The 22,567-nt window shown below is 40.4% G+C and overlaps 1 protein-coding gene across 1 annotated transcript in view; it reads right to left on the bottom strand.

Annotated features, from left to right (window-relative positions):
* Positions 1-22,567, bottom strand: part of LOC136881794 (armadillo repeat-containing protein 3) — a 71,213-nt gene that overhangs the window by 6,534 nt on the left and 42,112 nt on the right. The window contains exons 7-9 of the mRNA XM_067154231.2: positions 21,525-21,677; positions 19,885-20,120; positions 11,359-11,642 (exon numbers count right to left, since the gene is read on the bottom strand). Of these exons, the coding sequence (XP_067010332.2) occupies positions 11,359-11,642; positions 19,885-20,120; positions 21,525-21,677 (673 nt within the window). The remainder of the gene's footprint in view (positions 1-11,358; positions 11,643-19,884; positions 20,121-21,524; positions 21,678-22,567) is intronic.

The raw sequence follows: 22,567 nt of genomic DNA, 5'->3' as shown, positions 1-22,567 counted from the left end.
GTTTTATATATATTTTGAACTTTGGAGAGGGACATAAAAGGAGTATTCTTCTGTTTATTTTTCTATACAATGTGGTCTAATCATAATATGTGCAAATAAGTAAGTCTTATAAATAACTATTATATAATGGGTTTAAGCACTGTATTACCTCAGTACAAAATTTGTACTTTATTTAATAAAGTTCCTTTTGAAATTGAAATGATGTTAAAATCAATGTTACACTTCGTTATATTCTCATTAATGGTGTTTGTTGCAGAAACAACACATCTCCACCATTTTCAACAAAGTCTGTAAAGGAACGTATTGGACTAATTCATACAAACAACCTATCTGTCATAGTCATTTCAACAGTAAAACGGAAGTAACAGCATTCCACTTGCATAACATGGAAGCTAATCGGAAGCTACATGTGCTTTTTAACGGAACAGAAGTCTCCCACAACTTCTTCCCAAAATATCTGGGTGTCACACTGGATCGGTCCTTGTCGTTCAAACAGCATTACTCGAATCTGTCAAAGAAGCTGAGTACAAGAGTAAATCTACTGCATAAACTAGCGGGCTGCAACTGGGGTGCAGATGCAAACACTCTTCGCACTGCTTCACTTTCTCTTGTATACTTGGCTGGTGAGTACTGCGCTCCTGTGTGGGGAAAACAGCGTACATTCGAACAAGACTGACGTACAGCTCAATGAAACCATGAGAGTTGTTACTGGTACAGTGAGGTCCACTCCTACTCAGTGGCTGCCTGTTTTAGCAAACATTGCTCCTCCAGATCTGAGGAGAAAAGCAGCATAAGTACAGTTGCTCAAGAAGACCTTTGCACACAGGAACTCACTCTTGTTCAATGCCTTACGAGATCCACCTGTGATGAGGTTAAAACCCAGGAATCCACTCCTGGACTGATCTACACTCCTATGAAAAATTCAGTGTAACAGCAGAATGGAGACAGCGATGGGAACAACGTCCACCCACTAACGCCTTTCTGATTAAAGACCCAACAAAGAAAGTGCCAGGTTTCGATCTTCCTCGACATGAGTGGTCAAAACTCAACCGTTTCAGAACAGGCCACGGCAGGGGCCGATATATGATGAAAAAGTGGGGATATTGTGAAAGTGCTGCGTGTGAGTGTGCTGCTGAGAAGCAGACATTGCTTCATGTTGTTGAGAGCTGTCCACTGTCAGCATTTACGGACTCTGCATGAATTGACACCAAGTGCAGTGGACTGGTTGTTGAAGCTGGACATTCTAGTTTAATTACCTCTATATTTTAATTTGTATGTTAATTGTATATATTTACAGATTATGCTTGTAAATGCCATATGATGATAATAATAATAATAATAATAATAATAATAATAATAATAATAATAAATATCGGAAGGATAGAAATGACATTGCACACTACAGACAGTTTTTCCTGTTTTCTGAACAATTTGGTACGCTGGAGAAGTGTCGTTTCTGAAACAAACGATTCAAATATATCATGGGACCGGTTTCAACCCTTTGCAGGTCATCCTCCACCAGTACAACTAAAATTGACAATTTTTTGTAATATAACACCTATATGCTTAAAATGAACACAGTATACACAGATTGTATTATAAATTTAGAGAATAAAAAAGTGGTTTACTTGGTCTTAACTACTATAATTTATTGATTCTTAAGTCCTTTCTGACCCCAATGGTATTAGATAACTCGAGGCCTAGGGAGTCTCGTTTTCATGCCCTTCATGGTCCTTGTCTTTCTTTGGCTGATATCTTAAATTTTTTTGAAGTGTTGGATCCCTTCCTTTTTTTTTTTTCTCTCTGATTAGTGTTATATAGAGGATGGTTGCCTAGTTGTACTTCGTCTTGAAACAATAATCACTACCAACACCTCTTGTTAATCTTTCATCATGTGTGATATAACCATTTTAGCAACTGACAAAAAATCGAGGATTGATCAGTCCTACAATAGAAACAGATACATGTACACTTTAAAAAATTTAAAATACAGTCTATGAGCTATTATGTAGTCACTTGGAGATAAAATATGCTCTTCACAATCTTAGCTGATGAAATTCTATTACAGTTGGTAAAAGTAGTTATCCAACTATGACGTATGTTTTGGCCTTCAATAGATGTTCACTTGATTGATGTGAGTAAGATAGTGAAAATAAATATGTTTGACTGAAGGGACCTTTTAAACCAGGAGATCTTTGATCCAAAAAGTTTTCTATGATGGACTAGTTACTTGTCAATATGGATTATAATTCTGAAAGGAAAAGGAAATAAAAATTATCTAATGTATTAAAAGGTAATTAAAAAATTGTGTGAGGTTGTATGACTCTCATCCCCTTCACGTTGTATTGCCAAGATGTGATCTCATTGAGAGAGCGCATGTCGTAGAACTTACTATTTTACAATTTGCTTTATGTCGCACAAACACAGATCGGTCTTGTGGCGATGATGGGATAGGAAAGGGCAAGGAGTGGAAAGGAAGTGGTCATAACCTTAGTTAAGGTACAATCTCAGGATTTGCCTGGTATGAAAATGGGAAACCACAGAAAAGTCATCTTAAGGGCTGCTGACAGTGGGGTTTAAACTCGCTACATCTCACAACTGCGAGACCCTAACCGCACAACCAACTCTCTCGGTAGATAGAAAATCAACAAGAGTCAAGGATAAGGAAACCCTATGGTGGAATGATAGGGCGAAGAAAGCATTTAAAGTATGGAATAGAGATTTTAAAAGAGAACCGCAACATAACAAATACCATGGTTCTACTTTACTAGCGATAAGTACCATTATGAGGGGCCGTTGACCTGGATTTTGGACCCCTTTATACATCAAGCATCATTGTTTCAAGAATGTGCTTTAGAAGCAGTCCCTTGGTCAGTAATACTATTGTTTTAAGATAGTTTCTGGGAAGGTGGGGCATTGCGGGTCGGATCCACTGATTGTCTTAAATTCATATTAATCCATGCATTCTTCATCATCACGTTTTGAATTATGATCAGTGGATGCATTGTCGAAGAAATTGAAAATCCTAAGAAGCTAACTGGTACCACTTGGGCATCTACTGCAAACATCCTACGCTCTTTAGCCTTGGCACTGGTTTTCTCTCCTGCTGACTACTGTGCTCCAGTGTGGATTAATAGTCCGTATACAAAGTGTATTGACCCACAATTGAATACCAGGATGCGTCTTATATCTGGCACCATCAGATCAACTCCAGTTCACTGGCTCCCTCTGTTGTCAGGAATAATGCCACCTGACTTATGAAGATCCAGAGCTCTTGTTCGAGAGTACAACAAGATCTGCAAGAATCCTCTGCTACCTGTTCTAAATGACATACCAGCTCTTAGTCACAAAAGACTGAAATCACGACATCCACCCCTTTGTGATGCTGCTCTGAAGACGTCCACCAACTTCAATGGTTTGGAGGACTGGAAAGGCCGCTGGAATAACTCTCCCAACGTGCCCCTGCATAACATCTTCAGAGGGGAAAATATTGCAAATGGATCCCAACTACCACGTGCAACTTGGTCCAGACTGAACAGGATCAGGACAGGTCACGGAAGGTGCAGGGATTCTCTACAAGTGGAACTTTGTACCATCTCCAGAATGTGACTGTGGAGCCCCTCGCCAGACTATTCCTCACATTGTAAGCGAGTGTCAACTGCGGGCTTATCCAGCTAGTTTGGAAGACTTCCTATCTCCAACAGCGGAAGCACTACAGTGGATTGAAAAGTTGGACATTCAGATATAACACTAACGCCTGAAGTGAATCAATGTTTTTGTTATTATGTATATATTGTATATTATGCACATAATTTCCTTGCCATACGCTAATAATAATAATAATAATAATAATAATAATAATAATAAGTGGATGCATTTTGGATTTTGTCATTTCATTTTGTTCCATTAGGGGCTAATGACCTAGATGTTAGGCCCCTTTAAACGACAATCATCATCATCAAGAAAAGGTAGAAAAACATCATTCATTAAAAATGAGTTGGAAGAAAGAAGTTAGAAAGGTAAAGGTGGAACATCAGGAAGCCCAGATTGCACATTTGGAAAGTAAATAAGTGTGCTAATAAATACACACTGAAAAAATACTCATGAAAATATTATGTTGGACATTGTTAGAGGTTTAATTCAACCAAGTAGCCTGTCTTCTACAATGGAATTTGTGTGTGAAGATGACAATCTCAAGTATAATATGCATCAAGATGATGTTAAAAGGCAGTTTTGATATGTGAAAACTACACACGAAGGCTATGTTAGTAAAAAAAAAAGCTTGACAACTCCATGCGAGATGTGTGCTGGAGGCGGGACAGGCTTTTCTCCGGCTATTCCGGTTTTCCCTGTCATCTTTCCTTTCACCAACACACTCCAATATCATTTCATCTGTTAATCATTAATGAGAATTATACCATCAAGTAAGAACACTTTTATGGGATGACATGATTCCAAAACAGGCCAAAATGATGATGTTTAACAGCCATTTCATACCAATATTGACCTATGGTATTGAAGTGTGCATCCTCACAAAAAGATTCATAAAGACTGTAAGCATCAGAGATGAAATTTCTTAGATCCACCATCCAGAAGACCAGATGGATACATTACATTACATACATACATACATACATACATTATCATTATAGACTGTTATGCCTTTCAGCGTTCAGTCTGCAAGCCTCTGTGAATTTACTAAACATCGCCACAATCCTCGATTTGCAACTAGTGTTGTGGCCTCATTTAGTTCTATACCTCTTATCTTTAAATCATTAGAAACAGAGTCTAACCATCGTCGTCTTGGTCTACCTCTACTTCTTTTACCCTCCATAGCAGAGTCCATTATTCTCCTAGGTAACCTATCCTCCTACATTCGCCTCACATGACCCCACCACCAAAGCCGGTTTATGCGTATCATCCATTGAGTTCATTCCTAAAATAGCCTGTATCTCCTCATTCCGAGTACCCTCCTGCCATTGTTACCACCTGTTTGTCCCAGCAATCATTCTTGCTACTTTCATGTCTGTTACTTCTAACTTATGAATAAGGTATCCTGAGTCCACCCAGCTTATGCTCCCGTAAAGCAAAGTAGGTCTGAAAACAGACCGGTGTAAAGATAGTTCCGTCTGGGAGCTCACTTCCTTCTTACAGAATACTGTTGATCGCAGCTGCGAGCTCACTGAATTAGCTTTACGACACCTTGATTCAATCTCACTTACTATATTACCATCCTGGGAGAACATACAACCTAAATACTTGAAATCATTGACCTGTTCTAGCTTTGTATCACCAATCTGACATTCAATTCTGTTTAATTTCTTACCTACTGACATCAATTTAGTCTTCGAGAGGCTAATTTTCATACCATACTCATTGCACCTATTTTCTAGTTCCAAGATATTAGACTGTAGGCTTTCGGCACAATCTGCCATTAAGACCAAATCGTCAGCATAGGCCAGACTGCTTACTACATTTCCACCTAACTGAATCCCTCCCTGCCATTTTATACCTTTCAGCAGATGATCCATGTAAACTACGAACAGCAAAGGTGAAAGATTACAGCCTTGTCTAACCCCTGTAAGTAACCTGAACCAAGAAATTCTACCATCAATTCTCACTGAAGCCCAATTGTCAACATAAATGCCTTTGATTGCTTTTTAATAATCTGCCTTTAATTCCATAATCCCCCAGTATGGCGAACATATTTTCCCTTGGTACCCTGTCATATGCTTTCTCTAGATCTATAAAACATAAACACAACTGCCTAATCCTCTCGTAGCATTTTCCAATTACCTGGCGCATACTGAAAATCTGATCCTGACAGCCTCTCTGTGGTCTGAAACCACACTGGTTTTCATCCAACTTCCTCTCAACGACTGATCGCACCCTCCCTTCCAAGATGCCAGTGAATACTTTGCCTGGTATACTAATCAATGAGATACCTCGATAGTTGTTGCAATCCTTCCTGTTCCCTTGCTTATAGATAGGTGCAATTACTGCTTTTGCCCAATCTGAAGGTACCTTACCAACACTCCATGCTAATTTTACTACTCTATGAAGCCATTCCATCCCTGCCTTCCCACTATACTTCACCATTTCAGGTCTAATTTCATCTATTCCTGCTGCCTTATGACAATGGAGTTTATTTACCATCCTTTCCACTTCCTCAAGCATAATTTCACCAACAACATTTTCCTCCTCCCCATGAGCTTGGCTGTTTGCAACACCACCAGGATGATTTCCTTTTACATTGAGAAGATGTTCAAAATATTCCCTCCACCTCTCCAGTGATTCCCTGGGATCTATTATGAGTTCACCAGAATTACTCAAAACACTGTTCATTTCCTTTTTCCCTCCCTTCCTAAGATTCTTTATTACTGTCCAGAAAGGTTTCCCTGCTGCTTGACCTAGCCTTTCCAGGCTGTTACCAAAATCTTCACATGACTTCTTTTTGGATTCAACAACTATTTGTTTCGCTCTGTTTCTTTCATCCACGTACAACTCCCTGTCTGCCTCGGCCCTTGTTTGGAGCCATTTCTGATAAGCCTTCTTTCTACGTTTACAAGCTGCTTTCACCTCATCATTCCCCCAAGATGTTCGCCTTTTCCCATCTTTACACACAGTTGTTCCTAGGCATTCCCTTGCTGTTTCTACTACAGCATCCCTGTATGCCACCCATTCACTTTCTATATCCTGAACCTGCTTACTGTCTACTGTTCGAAACTTCTCACTAATCATATCCATGTACTTACGTCTAATGTTCTCGTCCTGAAGATTTTCTATCCTTATTCGTTTGCAGACAGATTTCACTTTCTCTACCCTAGGCCTAGAGATACTTAGTTCACTACAGATCAGATAGTGGTCTGTATCATCGAAAAATCCCCAGAAAACTCGTACATTCCTAACAGATTTCCTGAATTCGAAGTCTGTTAAGATATAGTCTATTATGGATCTGGTATCCCTAGCCTCCCATGTGTAGCGGTGAATAGCCTTATGCTTGAAGAATGTATTCGTAACAGCTAAACCCATACTAGCACAGAAGTCCAGCAAACGCTTCCCATTCCCATTAGCTTCCATATCTTCCCCACATTTACCAATCACCCTTTCGTATCCTTCAGTTCTATTCCCAACTCTCGCATTGAAATCGCCCATTAGCAGTATTCTATACTTGCTGTTGACCCTGACCACGATGTCACTCAATGCTTCATAAAACTTGTCAACTTCATCCTCATCCCCACCCTCACATGGTGAATACACGGACACAATTCTAGTCCTAATTCCTCCAACTGCCAAATCTACCCACATCATTCGCTCATTTACGTGCCTAACAGAAACTATGTTCCGTGCAATGGTATTCCTGATAAAGAGCCCTACCCCAGACTCTGCCCTTCCCTTTCTAACACCTGTCAAGTACACTTTATAATCTCCTATATCTTCCTCGTTATCTCCCCTTACCCGAATATCACTTACTCCTAGCACATCCAAATGCATCCTCTTTGCTGACTCAGTCAGTTCTACTTTCTTTCTTCCATAAGCCCCATTAATATTGATAGCTCCCCATCGAATTCCATTTCGTTCGCCAAGTTGTTTCCAAGGAGTCCCTCGCCTATCAAATGGGAGTGGGAGTCCGTTAATCCCATAGGTGTGAGGCTTGCTTAAAATGTTCTGAGCTCAGTATATTCATGAAGCAGGATGCTGTCCTACTTGCACATAGTCCAAGTGAGGATCTCTCCTCTAACGGGTTATGGACCACCGGTGGATTGTATAGTCCTAGCCGCCTGAGCACAAGGAGGGCCAAGACTCAGAATATGTCCGAGATGCCCACTCCCATTCCATAGCAACTGGTATCCCGACTCTCAGGACCACTTACTAGGCCACTCAGCCGTTGCCCATGGTTCATGAACTAGGACGTGACTACAGTAACCCACAAACATGAACCACGACCAGATGGATAAGTTAAGAAATAATGAGGTGAGGAAAGAAGCCAGAATAAAGACATCCCTATTAGACCGAATCAGCACATCCAGACTACAGTGGTATGGCCATGTGATGAGGATGGAGCCTACAAGAACAACCAGAATAAATTTGGAAAGACAACTGGAGGGGAAAAGTTCTGCAGGAAGACCCAAAACCCGATGGATGGACGTGATCAAGGTTGATCTGGTTACCAGAGGATGGACAGTAGATGATGTTCTCCATGACGAGTTGTATATGGATAGAAAGAAGAGGAAGAGGCTCATTAACAGTACCCGGGAAACTGGGACTGTATAATGATGATGATGATGATGAATCATTAATAATTGCCTCAGAGGAGTGCGACAGGATTTGGCAGCTTGCACAATTCCTATCTTTGCCGCTAGATGGGGGCTTTATTCATTCCTAAACCGGTGAAATGACTGGAAACAGGCAGTGGCTTTCCTTCCTATCTGGGCTTATGCAGCTGGAATGAAGGTTAACCTATACAGTGCCAAACCCGTATATATATACATATATATATACATACATACATTTCTGAATGCCCCGCCTCGTCCACCAAACACGTACATATATGTTTTGATACAGTGTCTAGTTCTCAAAGCCCATATATGTACGGGATATAGTGTCAAGCTTTGAATTTCCATGGAAATGATCAAAAAAATTCTGTATGGCAGATATATTACTCCATTTCAAGTGTTTTGAAAGTGGTCTGATGATATTTCTGCTTTGTTGGAGCGAAACATCTTTCCCACTATCATGTAGCTACATTGAAGAATACATTCATCTCTTGTTGATGAAGAAATTGAATGTTGTTGTTTCTCCAACCCTTGTCCCGTTTCCCTACGGGGTCGGGTATGAGATGAGATGAATCTGTCGTGGCGGGTTTTTATGTCCGGCTGCCCTTGCTGACATCAGCCTCATCAGAGGAGTTAATGAGATGAAATGAATGACATGATATATGGTAGTAGGGTGAGGGTGAAATCCGGTGCCGGCACATAGTCTACTCCTGTCGAATAGCACCAAGGGGTCTGCTCAAGGCTTAACGTCCCCATCCGACGGACGAATCACCATCAACAGCGTCATATGCCCTAACTCCATATGAGCACTGTGGAGAGGTTTTGAATTTAATCCAGGCTTTTGGCACGCAATCTAGATATTAGAAATTGTATACCACCACCTCCCCTACCCTGCCGGCCAACATTCTGATGGTGAACATTTTCTTTTCGATCAACGGGACTCCAACCGGCTAACCTCGGTGTCAGACCGTTTTCACTTCAGTGCCTTAACGATCATGGCCACCAGGCGGGCTGATGAAGAAACTGAATATTTTCTCATAAATAGTGATTCTGGAGAGGACTTTTTTGATGAGGAAATTGGAGAATATAAGATAGATATTCAACTAGAAGGTTGAAAAACGTCTAAAAAGCTTGAATTATTATTCACAATACGTAAAAATCATTATGGTTCCCTTCCGGGAACTTAATTTTTGAAAAAAATGACTATTTAAAGGATGCAGATAAAGTCTGAAGTCTGAACACAAATGTTTAAATGTCATAAAGGAATCAATTTTGATATATTGAACTACAAGATATCAATAACTGACATGTTGATATTGAAATACATCTATTATTAAAATGCGACTGATTATTAGTGGATTATGTCCTGGATATATTGTGGTTTTCATTGCAAACTTTTTACCAGAATCAAAAAAAAAAAAAAAAAAGTGAAATACATAAATATTTGCAAAGAAAATAATAATTACATAAGAATATGTGAAAAATTATTACTATAGTAATTACTAAAATTTGATCTATGTCACAAGAGTACAAGGTTCACAAATCATACCATAAACCTTTAAAAAGGAACTTACATTGCATCTACTGTAAAATTTATAAGAATGTGTGAAAAATACATTTGCAAAAATAAGGGGTCCATACAGATATTCAGAAAATTATTCAGTATGTTTTCTGAATGAATATTTTTAACTGAAAAAAGTGCATAACATTTCAGCCGCATCCAGGCAAAACTAAATATGAATGTCAAATCCAGAGTTTCAGGAGGAGAAAAAACATAAATTATTAGCAGCTTTTGAACATCCACATTTCAAACAACATTGCTCTTGACACAAAGGAAAGCTCTCCATATAACTAGCACAGATCAAAAATCAATAACAATTAAATAATTCTATGTATAAAAATGTATGTTTTGTTTTGCCAAACAATATATGACCCCTTTTTTTAAAATTATATATATATATATATATATATATATACTCATGAGCTAGTAGGACTTGTTCCTGCAAGGAGTAGGATGTCCAGCAGTCATGTGGCAAATTTGGCCTGCGACTGATAGCTCGGACATGTTCAGGCCCACTATTAGGTCGTGTCTGCCTTAGCTCAGACCTCGATTTTTGTACCTTCAATATTAGCAAGATCTGTTTGGTTATGGTCAGATTTCAGTTTAGAAACAGATTCAAATGATAATCATCATCATCATCATTTCCCTTTATCCAGCTGTAGCCGGGTAGGGGCAAATATGGTTCCTCTCCACTTTCTTCGGTCTTTCCACCACTCCTCCTCCAACACTGTGTCCCAGTCCAGGTTTCTTTCTATAATGCTGCGTTGGATGGTATATCCTTCCATCTCAATCGTGGTCGTCCATGGCCTCTCCTTCCTTGGATTTGCATTTCCATCACCTTTTTTGGCATTCTTTCGTTGCTCATTCGCTTTATGTGCCCAAACCATTTTAGTCGGCTCTTCTCTATTCTATCATTTTTTTCCACTCCAATTTCTTCCCGGATTTTCTCATTCCTTATTTTGTCTCTTCTACTCTTCTGTATCATACTCCTCAAGAACTTCATTTCGGCTGCCTGTATTCGACTCTCATCCTTCTTTGTCATTGTCCAAGTTTCTGCTCCGTAAGTTGTTATGGGTACGTAATACATCTTGTGCATAGTATCCTTTGCTTCCGTTGGCACATCTTTGTCCCACAACATGTTTCTTACACTATGATAGAAACAGCTTCCAGCTTGAATCCTTTTACTAATCTCAGCATCCAGTCGAGCATTCTCCATTAATTCACTCCCCAGGTATTTAAACGTTCCCACTACTTCCAGGGGCTTGTCTGCAAGTCTAACTTGATCTTTCCCTTCTTTCTCCCCTCTAGTCATAACAAGAGTTTTACTCTTTTCTATATTTATTTTCAATCCACATCAAATGATATTGTATCAAAATCAATGCTTACCTAGATGTTTGATTTTTTTGACATGTTCAGTTTTGCCTGGATATTCATTTGAACATCATATTTTATTTAGTTTGTCCTTTGTATCTGCAATGCTGATACTAACTCTGTCACAACAGGAAATGAAGAGTACATTACCAGGTTTAGGAGTACTTCGTGGCACAGGAACAGCTGGGGAGATGGTATTGAAGACAGCAATATAAATAGGGAACAATGGACAAGCTCTTGATGTAAGTAGCTCATCCAAAACAGGGAACCTGTGGTGGGTGTACTTGGTAACGTAGAAACCCTCTGAAGTTATATCTTGTATGTCCAACTTGCCCATGTAAGCAAACTTGGCAGGTAGGCAATTCTTGAACAGGGCCTCTATAGCGGTCTCGAACTGCGGGCAAACAAGACGCGTCGACTTCTGCTTTAGCATCCTGTGGGGAGAGAACAGAAGTTATTCACTGTCTTCATCAAAGTAAACAGGACAAAAATATAATGTTCATTCACCGACAAATATTGGATAGAAAACAACATTTCAACCCAACTATGTCAGATTATCATGAAATTTGGTAGGCGATTTAATTCTTCCCATGTCATAGATGGAATAACCCACCAAAGAATATTGCACCCGAATGTTGTTGGCAGAAGATGATCCCGTCTGAGGCGTACTCTCACTCGGTAATAAAATAATGAAAATCCACAGCCTGTTTCCAGTCATTCATCCGGGTCAGAAAAGCCCCATTTAGCTGTGAGGATTGGTATTGTGCCAGCTGCCGAAGCCTGTTGCACTCCTCTGGGGCAATGATTAATGAATGACAGATGAAATGAAATGATATTGGAGCGTGTTGCTGGAATGAAATATGACAGGGAAAACCGGAGTACCCAGAGAAAAGCCTGTCCCACCTCTGCTTTGTCCAGCACAAATCTCACATGGAGAGATCGGGATTTGAACCACGGAACCCAGTGGTGAGAGGCTGGTGCGCTGACACCTAAGCCACGGAGGCTTACTAATAAAATAAGTATTCCTTAAATTGGAATGTTTTATATTTTACATGGAAAGAGAGAGAGATTTATTAAAGAAATAAATTGTCCATCATCTGATGGGTGTGACCATTCAGATCCGGAATACTGTCAGGAAATTTATTAATTTATTAATGCTGTTATTATCTTCTTTTTTTCCAGGGTTTGTGGGAGAGGAATGTTAATCATATTTTCAGGTATAGATGGAAATGAATGATTTGTAGAGAGTCTCTCAGTATCTGTACTACTCATTTTTCTATTTTGCAGAATGGAACTTACAGATTTTGTAGTAAGGTCTATGTCTGACTAAGGAGGGTGCCTCTTGCCCCAAATAGCAAGCCTCTGACAATCCACCGATCGATAGGCATTTTATACTTTGCTGACAGGTAAGGCAAGCACAGAACATAAATAGCTTGCTTTTCTAGGTCCACATCCCGAGCCTGATTTGAGTCTCTTTCAAAGCGAATGGTGGGATTTAAGACCATTGCTTTACTGTCCTATCTGTTGATGGCTATGATGTCAGCACTCCGATTAGAGTCATTGGTAGAGATGCAGTGACCTAGCTCGATAGCTGCAGTCGCTTAAGTGCGGCCAGTATCCAGTATTCGGGAGACAGTAGGTTCGAATCCCACTGTCGGCAGCCCTGAAAATGCTTTTCCGTAGTTTCCCATTCTCACACCAGGCAAATGCTGGGGATGTACCTTAATTAAGGCCATGGCTGCTTCGTTCCCCCTCCTAGCCCTTCCCTGTCCCCGGTCTGTGTCAGTGCGACGTAAAGCAACTAGAAAAAAAAAAAAAAAAAAGAGAGATGCAGTGGCCAGGCTGAATGGCTCAGACGGTTGAGGCGCTGGCCTTCTGACCCCAACTTGGCAGATTCGATCCTGGCTCAGTCCGGTGGTATTTGAAGGTGCTCAAATACGTCAGCCTCGTCGGTAGATTTACTGGCACGTAAAAGAACTCCTGCGGGACTAAATTCTGGCACCTCAGCGTCTCCGCAAAACTTAAAATGTAGTTAGTGGGATGTAAAAACAAACAACAGATGCAGTGAAACTCCTTGTGCATCTCCCATCCATGCTGTCTCATGGACTGAACAATCGATGTGTTTACAGTGCACCATATCTTCTGGTATGGGCTAGAACAATTTTGTTAGTTTAATTGATCTTATCCTTGGCTTTGAAAATATCAAAGTAACTGAGGCATGAGCGATGCTAGTAATGCCATTCCTTATGCAGCCAGTCCCTGCTATGAATGGTGCAAAAATGTTCCTCATAGGGTCAGATGGTGCATGCATTTCAGTGGGCTTAGCAGACTGATGTAATAGTAACTTCTGCCTTGTGAGAAAGGCAATGAGAAATTACCTCGCTCCTCATTTCCCTAGTATACTTCTGCAGTGATGCCTAGGACATCTATGATAGCTAATAGTGGAGCTATTGAGGATCCAACCAGCCTTCAGATTGAGGGCTGAACATACACGTACAGGTACTGTCAGTGATGGTAGGGTTGATATAAATCAAACAAGACTTTGGCTGGTCATTCCTTCGAAGATGCATTGAGATGTCTTATGTTAATTCTTCAAGCTCAGTGGTGGACAGATTATTTAGAGGTTTCGATTTTGATGATTTTATTAAGGGCACACCATAACCAATTCAGTTCAAACAATGCAGAATCTATGCCCTTTTGATACTGTTTAGATTTGTAGTCCTGTATGAAAGTACACCGTTTTAGGAACTACAGCTATTCAGATGAAAATAAATTTACTACCTTACATAACAACTTCAAGGGGCTGCCTCTTAGAGGCGGTAAAGGCGTGCTCGGTTCATCTGGAAGGACACTGGTTCAGTTCCCTGTCAGGAGGTTGAAAATTTAAGAAACAAGATTTCCACTTATGGAGGTGCTCATGGCCCTGAGGTTCACCAAGCCTGCACAAAAAATGAGTACCAGATTAATTCCTGGGGGTAAAGGCGGCCAGGCATAGAGCCAACCTCTCTACCCCACCAAGTGCCGAGGTTACGGATAGTGGAAGCCTTTACCTTCCTCCCCTCCAAGAACCTACATGGCCTGTGAGGAGATGACTTTGGTGTGTGTGTGTGTGTGTGTGTGTGTGTGTGTGTGTGTGTGTGTGTGTGTGTGTGTGTGCTAACTGGGTCATCCTAGTATTAAATTAAATCGATAAAACAGGCTGTGTATTATCCGTAACAGTGTTGTCATTTGGAACATCAGTCCATAGACTGGTTTGATGCAGCCCTCCATGCCATCCTATCCTGTGCTAACCTTTTCATTTCTACTGCTACTACTACTACTCTAATCTGTTTGTCATATTTAAACTTTGGTCTTCCCCTGCCATTTTTACCACCTAAATTTCCCTCAAAAACCAACTGAACAAGTCCAGGATGTCTTGAGATGTGTCTTGTCATTCTATCTCTTCTTCTCATCAAATTTCACCAACTCTATTCCAATAAATACACATTTTATATTTAAAATCAGCCTTGTCAATGCTTAGTTTATTTAACCCCTAACTACTGATGTGAGGTCCCTGGGACCATTCAGCCACAAATTTTCTGCCCTTTACTTGCATCAGTTGTCTTAAAAATCTCTTTCTCTATCTAGTTTCTTAACTTCCAGTCTTCTCTGTTCCCATTATGATCGAAGATGGCAGTGTTGTCTAGAAGTGACTCTTGTACGACCTCAGTCCCTGGGACCTCACATCCATAGTTACGCAACTAAGTGCAATTCTTTATATTCCTCATTTGTGAAATGTCCACTTGCTTAGTGTAATAGTTAACACTATTGAATGCCTTCCTTAGAGGCCCGGGTTCAATTCCCAGCACTGCCAAAGATTTAAAAATGATAGGAAGGCTGGCACATGCTCAAAATTGTACATGCAGCTCACCTCTATTCAGAGTGTGCCAGAAAGCAGCTGCACTACCTCGGGATGAGGACACAAGTTTACTTTTATTTTAGAAGTACAGACATTCGCATTGAATTGACGTATGGATAATAAAATTGATGGACCCATGTTATCTAAATAAGGAGACACTTATTTTACAAAAAATCTCAGAAGAGGAGTTTGACTTATAAGATGAAAGGAAGTGTTGCAAATTTTTTCTGTTGTGTGTGATAATTATTCTAAGCGCCTTAATATGTTCCAGTGTGTGAACACCATGTTTAGGATGGAGTTATGTAAATGTGTGTTAAGCACTGCAAATACTTTGACATTTCCAAAGCCTCTTGGTTTGAATCACAGAAACTGCAACCATGCAAGTAAGATTATGTTTGATGCTTTAATATTGCTATTAACTGCTTATGTTTTATGTATTTTAATTCAGTAATGTGTGATTTATTACAATACATCAGTTAATACATCAAAATTAATACTTTGGCATTTTATAACCCGTATTTCCAGTAGTGGTCCGTGGGACCTCACGTCTGTAACTACGCACAAAATTTTAATGTCTGTAGTTAAGGGTTAATTAATTAATTACTTTCACCTAATATACTGTACATGTCCTCTTCCTCAAGGTTTTTTCTCACACTGCCAAACATCTCTTGGACCTATTCACTTATTAATAAACACCAATCTTATTCTTAACAAATCTTCTTGTAACCTTTACCACATATTTAGTTCTAAACATGTCTTAGTTAATATACAGTATATTTGTCATAAATAAAATACATCATAAATATCTTAAATGAGCACTAAACTACACTATTCTATTTGCAATCTTATTAAAATGACTTTGCCTTGTCTGTTACCTACAAATATAATCAATTTATTAAAATTAGCATCTTTTAAAAACTTCCTAAAATCTTACAATCCAAAGTTTTCGTCACTTAAATGTCAGTAAAAAAATTAATAATAATAATAATAATAATAATAATAATAATAATAATAATAATAATGTTATTTGTTTTACGTCCCACTAACTACTTTTTAAGGTCTTCGGAGACGCTGAGGTGCCGGAATTTAGTTTCGCAGGAGTTCTTTTACGTGCTAGTAAATCTACCGACACGGAGCTGTCGTATTTGAGCACCTTCAAATATCACCGGACTGAGCCAGGATCGAACCTACCAAGTTGGGGTTAGAAGGCCAGCGCCTTAACCGCCTGAGCCACTCAGCCCGGCAGTAAAAAAAAAAAAAATAAAACCACAATGGTTAACTTTATACATTTCACCAAATCATTTTCCTCTCACCAATTCAATTCAGTATCTTTCCGTTTCTAGTAATCATCCATGTTTCACTTCCATGCAGTGCCACGCTTCAGACAAAAGTCTTCAAAAACGTATTTCTAATTTCTATATCAATGTCTGAAGTGAGGAAATTTCTTTTCTTGAGGAAGGCCTTTCTTGCTTGTGCTACCATGATTTTAGGCCCTCCTTACGTCTGCCAGCATAGTTATTCTACTACCCAAGTAACAATATTTATCACTGGGCGAGTTGGTCGTGCAGTTCGGGGTGCATCACTGTGAGCATGCATCCGGGAGATAGTGGGTTCGAACCCCAATGTCGGCAGCCCTGAAAATGGTTTCCTTGGTTTCCCATTTTCACACCAGGCAAATGTTGGGGCTGTACCATAATTAAGGCCATGGTCTCAAGAAGAACAAGGCTGCAGGTGAAGACGGCATAGTTGCTGAGACGTGGAAACATGCAGATGACCAGTCTTTGCAGAGCATCCATCAAATCATAAAGGACATACGGACAACAGAGTCCCTACCTGAAGGATGGACGTCTGCCGTGATTCATCCCCTCCACAAGAAGGGAAGTAAGACAGACCTCAACAATTATAGAGGTATTTCCTTTTTACAAATTACCTACAAGATCCTCTCTGTAGCCCTGCTCAATAGCATCGCCACACAGCTAGACTCACAGTTAGGTGAATACCAAGCTGGTTTCCATAAGACTAGATCTTGTCCAGAACAGATTCACAATCTTAAGACAGTTCTCAATTACAAAAGCCAAGGTGGACATCCCTGGGTGGTGGTCCTAGTAGATTTTCAGAAAGCTTATGACTCTGTGGACAGAGACACCCTTTTCTCCATACTATGGGAACTTGGTCTGGATGGGAAGACCCTACGATTGGTTCAAGCCACTCTGAGGAACACGACGTCCAAGGTCAGGTTCAGAGGTGAACTATCTGAAAGCTTTCCAATCAGAACAGGATTTAGACAGGGTGATGGTCTCTCCTGCATTCTCTTCAACTGTGTCCTGGAAAAGATCATTAGAGAATGGAGAACGATGCTACCACCGGGAGCTGGACTGAAGCTTGGGTACAAGAGAGACAACCTCATTGTCCCGTGCCTAGCCTTTGCCGATGACCTCATTCTACTGGCAAACAATATAGAGGAGGCTACCTACAACTTACAGAGTCTTTATTGTGTAGCGGTTAAGACTGGTCTGAAAATCAGCATCCAGAAGACTGAATTTATGACCATTATCAAGGAGGCCCCTTATACAATTCCTCTCACAGACGCTACCATACGAAAAGTACCAGCAGTTAAGTACTTGGGAGAATGGATCTCTGCGAATCAGAGCGAGAACCCAGCCATAGATGCCAGATGTACCAAGTTTGAAAGGGCTTATCACTCGTGTCGTAGTATCTATTCATCTAAGTGCCTCTCCAAGAACCTCAAACTCAGACACTACAACTCGGTAGTCAAACCATCTGCTCTGTATGCTTCTGAGTGCCTTGTAATGGCCAGGAAGGGCCCACTCAGAAAGCTGGAGTTAAAAGAGAGGAAGATCCTGAGGAGGATATTAGGACCAATCAGAGAGGAAGGAGGCACTTGCAGAATCCGCCATAATGATGAACTGTATGAACACCAAGAGGACATCGTCATGTCTATAAGGAAAACGCGCCTGACCTTTTATGGACACTTGGCCCATCTGGATTCCAAAAGACTCACCAACAGGATATTCACAGTAACAGGAAGAGGCAAGGCTTCTAAGAACAAATGGATCACGTCAGTTAAGTCAGACATGGAACAACTAGATATCCCACTGGGACAAACTCATGACCGACTACTGTTCCGTCAAGCCATCCGACACGGAGTTTTCCCAACGTCCCTTACAAGTAAGAGGACTACAGGAACTAAATGGACTGAGGAGAGAAAGCTGGCTCATAGTCAGCAAATGAAGGAGTATTGGAAGAAGAAGAAGAAAGCAACAACTTTACCCAAGAGTAGATATGAACCCCGTAGTCCTCAGTAGGCCTAAACGACAAAGAAGGAGAATTAAGGCGCGGCAGCTTCCTTTCCATCCTAGCCCTTTCCTAACCCATCGTCACCGTAAGTCCTATCTGTGTCGGTGCGACGTAAAGACAGCTGAAAAAAAAAACCCACAATATTTTCTACTTCCTTTAGGTCTTCATTTTCTAATCTAATATTTCCTGCATCACCTGATTTCATTTGACTGTGCCCCATTGCTTTTGTTTTGGATTTATTTTATTTTCTTTGTGTACTCCTTCTCCAGGACTCTGTTCATACCATTCAGAAATTTCTGCAGACTCGTATAAAACAACTATCATTGGCAAATCTCAGAGTTTTGATTTCCTCTCCTCGGATCGTGGTTCCTTTCCCAAATTCCTCTTTGAATTCCTTTACTGCCTGTTCTATATAAACATTGAAAAGGAGAGAGGACACACTACAACCCTGCCTCGCTTCTTTATTGAATGCATATTCTTTTTCATAGCCTTTGATTGTTATGTCTGCAGTCTGATTTTTGTTCAGATTTTAGACAATTCTTCTTTCTTGGTATCTCATGCCAGTCACCTTCAAAACCTCAAATAGCATGGTCTAATCAACATTATTGAATGCCTTTTCCAGATCTATGTATGTATGTACGTACGTCGAGTCATAAGTCATGGCAACTATTTTTTTCCTTGCGAACAGGAGACGATGTGGAAAATCTAAGATATGCATTTGGAAACGTACGGTATGTACTTGCATATGATGCCACTAGATGGTGTATGTAAACAACAGTGTGGGTCTAAGCATGCCCCCAAGTTCAGAGTGTGAGTGAGAGTGTCACAAAATGGAAGTCAACAAGCAGGAGCAATGATCATATATTAAAATAGCAGTTCTCCGCGGGAGAAATGCACACCTTATTCGCCTGATCTGAGCCCATGTGACTATGATCTAATCCCCAAAGTCAAGAAGCCATTACGTGGACAACGGTTTGCTAATAAAGAGGACATCGTAACAGCATTTCGGAGAGAGGTGTCACACTTTAGCGATACACATGCAGTGAACGGTATTCAGCGCCTGTCCCACCACTGGCAATGAACAGTGGAGACCTTGGGTAATTATTTCGAAGGTCTGTAACCAGTGGAGACCTGTCCTTTGTACGTAGTCTTGTGTATTTGCTGTCTATACCATAATAAAACAATGTTTACCAATGGCCTGTGTTCTGTTACTTTCCTATGAGAATCTCCTGAAGTTAGAATTTGTCTTCAGGCACTATGCATAAGTACATGCCCTATATTTCCAAATGCATATCTTATATTTTCCATGTCATCTCCTGATCGCGAGAAAAAAACTAGTTGCCATGACTTATGACTCGACCCATGTGTGTGTGTGTATGTATGTGTGTATGTATGTATGTATGTATGTATGTATGAAATGTAATATAATGTAATGTATGTATGTAATAATTGGTCCTTACCAGTCTAATGCTCCCTGGTTGATGAAAGAGTTGGTGAGTCCCTTCTCACTGGCCATAAACTGCAGTAGTGACGTAGCTGCTTGTCTTACAGGCATATGTCTATCCTTGAGAGTGGTGATCAGTTTAGACACACCATCAGCCTTGTTGAATTCATCCCACATTCCAGATTCAGATGTGTATTTACAGAGGCACATGCAAGCTGCAATTCGGAGCAAGGCATCACTTGGATCATTGCTCTGAAAAAGAAGAAATTTTTTAAAGTATAACTCTCTTCAAGGGATCTTGTATTAACCTTGTATTAAATGAGCCTGCTTATTAACCCCCTTGATGCTGACCTCCGTGCATGGTAGTAAAGACCCTTGTAGGCCTAACTTAATTTTATTCTAGCTTGTAAATCTTTAAAGTTGTTGAAATGGAAATGATATATCTTCGAAAGAGATGATCTCTGCCTTCTTGTATGTATGAATTGGCCCAATCCAGTGATTGATTTTTCTTTCTACAGAGTTTGAAATTGTCTGACCTCTTTCTGCTTGAGAGCATATAGACTTCGTTCTAGTGGATGACTAGTGGATGATGTATCATTGTATGACATTTTCTTATGTAGATTGATAATAAAAATCACCATCATTTCACTGATATGCATGATGACATCATTTGGTGAGGATTCCTATAATTCTTTCAGTGCTGTGAAACCTCTTACGACACCAAGCGAGGCGTTGTTTGGCATTGACCTGCGTAATGTGTGGCTTATGGGCAGCCGCTCGACCATGAAATCCAAATTTCTCACCTCCCGCCGAACTGTCATAGTACTTGGAGTGGATCCTGATGCAGTTTGGATAGATGCCTGCCTATTACACTTTACGACCATCTTCAACTGTCGGCGGTCTGTCAGTCAACAGACGAGGTCGGCCTGTACACTTTCGTGCTGTACGTGTTCCTTTATGTTTCCACTTCACTATCACATCAGAAAGAGTGGACCTAGGGATGTTTAGGTGTGTGGAAATCTCACGTACAGACTTCTGACACAAGTGACACCCAATCACCTGACCACGTTCGAAGTCCGTGAGTTCCGCGGAGAGCCCTTTTCTGCTCTCTCACGATGTCGAATGATTAATGAGGTCGCTGCTATGGAGTACCTGGCAGTAGGTGGGAGCACAATGCACCTAAGATGAAAAACGTATGTTTTTGGGGGTGTCCGGATACTTTTGATCACATAGTGTATGAAGTCATTGAGTGTAAACTACATTTTTTTGAATCTCTACAGTAAATGTTTGAAAATAATCTGAGCTAAACTGTTGTAACAGTGCATTTTTAAAGAGATCACTGCTTTTTCTTAGTGCTCACATCTGAATATTGGCGCCATTCTCTGGGTGAAGCGACACTCAAATGTTCTCCGTCGCTGAAGGGTTAACAGACTGAAAAGTTTTAAAGTTACATTAACTGAATCGATACTGAAGTGTATGGCTTCTTTCTTAACAAATAATACTAGAGCTACACAATAACACAGGATACAAACAGAAGTCAGAGACATCGCCGACTATCAGTCCATCAACAAATAGATACTTCATAAAAGTGAGTAGGTATACAACATGTTTCTTCCACACTGGATGGATTTTTATTGTATAGTTTAAACTGTTTACCTGTAAGAGATTAGTGATGGCCTCAATGAATTCCAGATCCATGACTCGAGAGCGAGTCTCGGCATGCATGGCGAGAGCAGCGAAGCAGTTCACTATAGTGACCAACATTTCCACTGGCACCTTTGGTTGATGCAGTAAGTGCAGGAGCATCTCCTATGTACAACAAATGAGAGGATATTTGTTTATTGGGTGTATTCAGGTTCATAGACAGAGATGGGGAGTTCTACTCAACATGTCCTTTTAAAATTCAGATGATGATGATGATGATGATAATGATGCTTGTTGTTTAAAGGGGCCTAATAGTACGAAATGAGATGAAATGGAATGACAAATTTAAAGTCCAAAATCCTCTACTGACCAGAATTCAAAATGTGAGGATGAAGAATGAATGGATTGATGTGAATTTAAAACAACCAGTGGATCCGACCCGCAATGTCTCGCATTCACAGGAACTGACGTGAAACAATAGTATTACTAACCAAGGGCCTGCGTTTATAGCATAATACTGAATCGATGATGCTTTTAGGCTAAAGGGGTCCAAAATCCAAGCCATTGGCCCCTCATAATGGTACTTAACGCTAAGAAACTAGAACCATGGTATTTGCCATGTTGCGGTACTAATCAAAAGTAGCGTAGACTTGCGGTATTCCACACAGTATGGTACTACTCACAGGTGATGAAATTCACACATGAAATAAAGACCTATGGTGTTTCACACACTGCAGCGCCATTTACAGGCAATGCAAACCTATGGTGCTCATCACATACGTGTACTAACCACAGGGACCTGCGCTATCCCATGGTGTTCCTCACATAGTGAGTACTAATCATAGGCAAGTCAGAACCATGGTGTCGCTTCTAAAGTGGTACTAATCACAGGTACTGTAGAAGCCGGCAATGCACTCTGTTGCTACTAATCGCAAACCTATTTAGTACCTAACATAGTGGTACTACGCGCAAGTAAAAGCGACCCATGGTGTTCCCGTGTTGTGGTACTAATTACAAGTAGTTTCATGGTTCTAATACAATTATCCCTTGGTTTC

This window comes from Anabrus simplex, chromosome 10 (assembly GCF_040414725.1).
Source record: "Anabrus simplex isolate iqAnaSimp1 chromosome 10, ASM4041472v1, whole genome shotgun sequence".
Lineage (NCBI taxonomy): Eukaryota > Metazoa > Arthropoda > Insecta > Orthoptera > Tettigoniidae > Anabrus > Anabrus simplex.
This window is presented reverse-complemented; position numbering and strand designations above follow the sequence as displayed.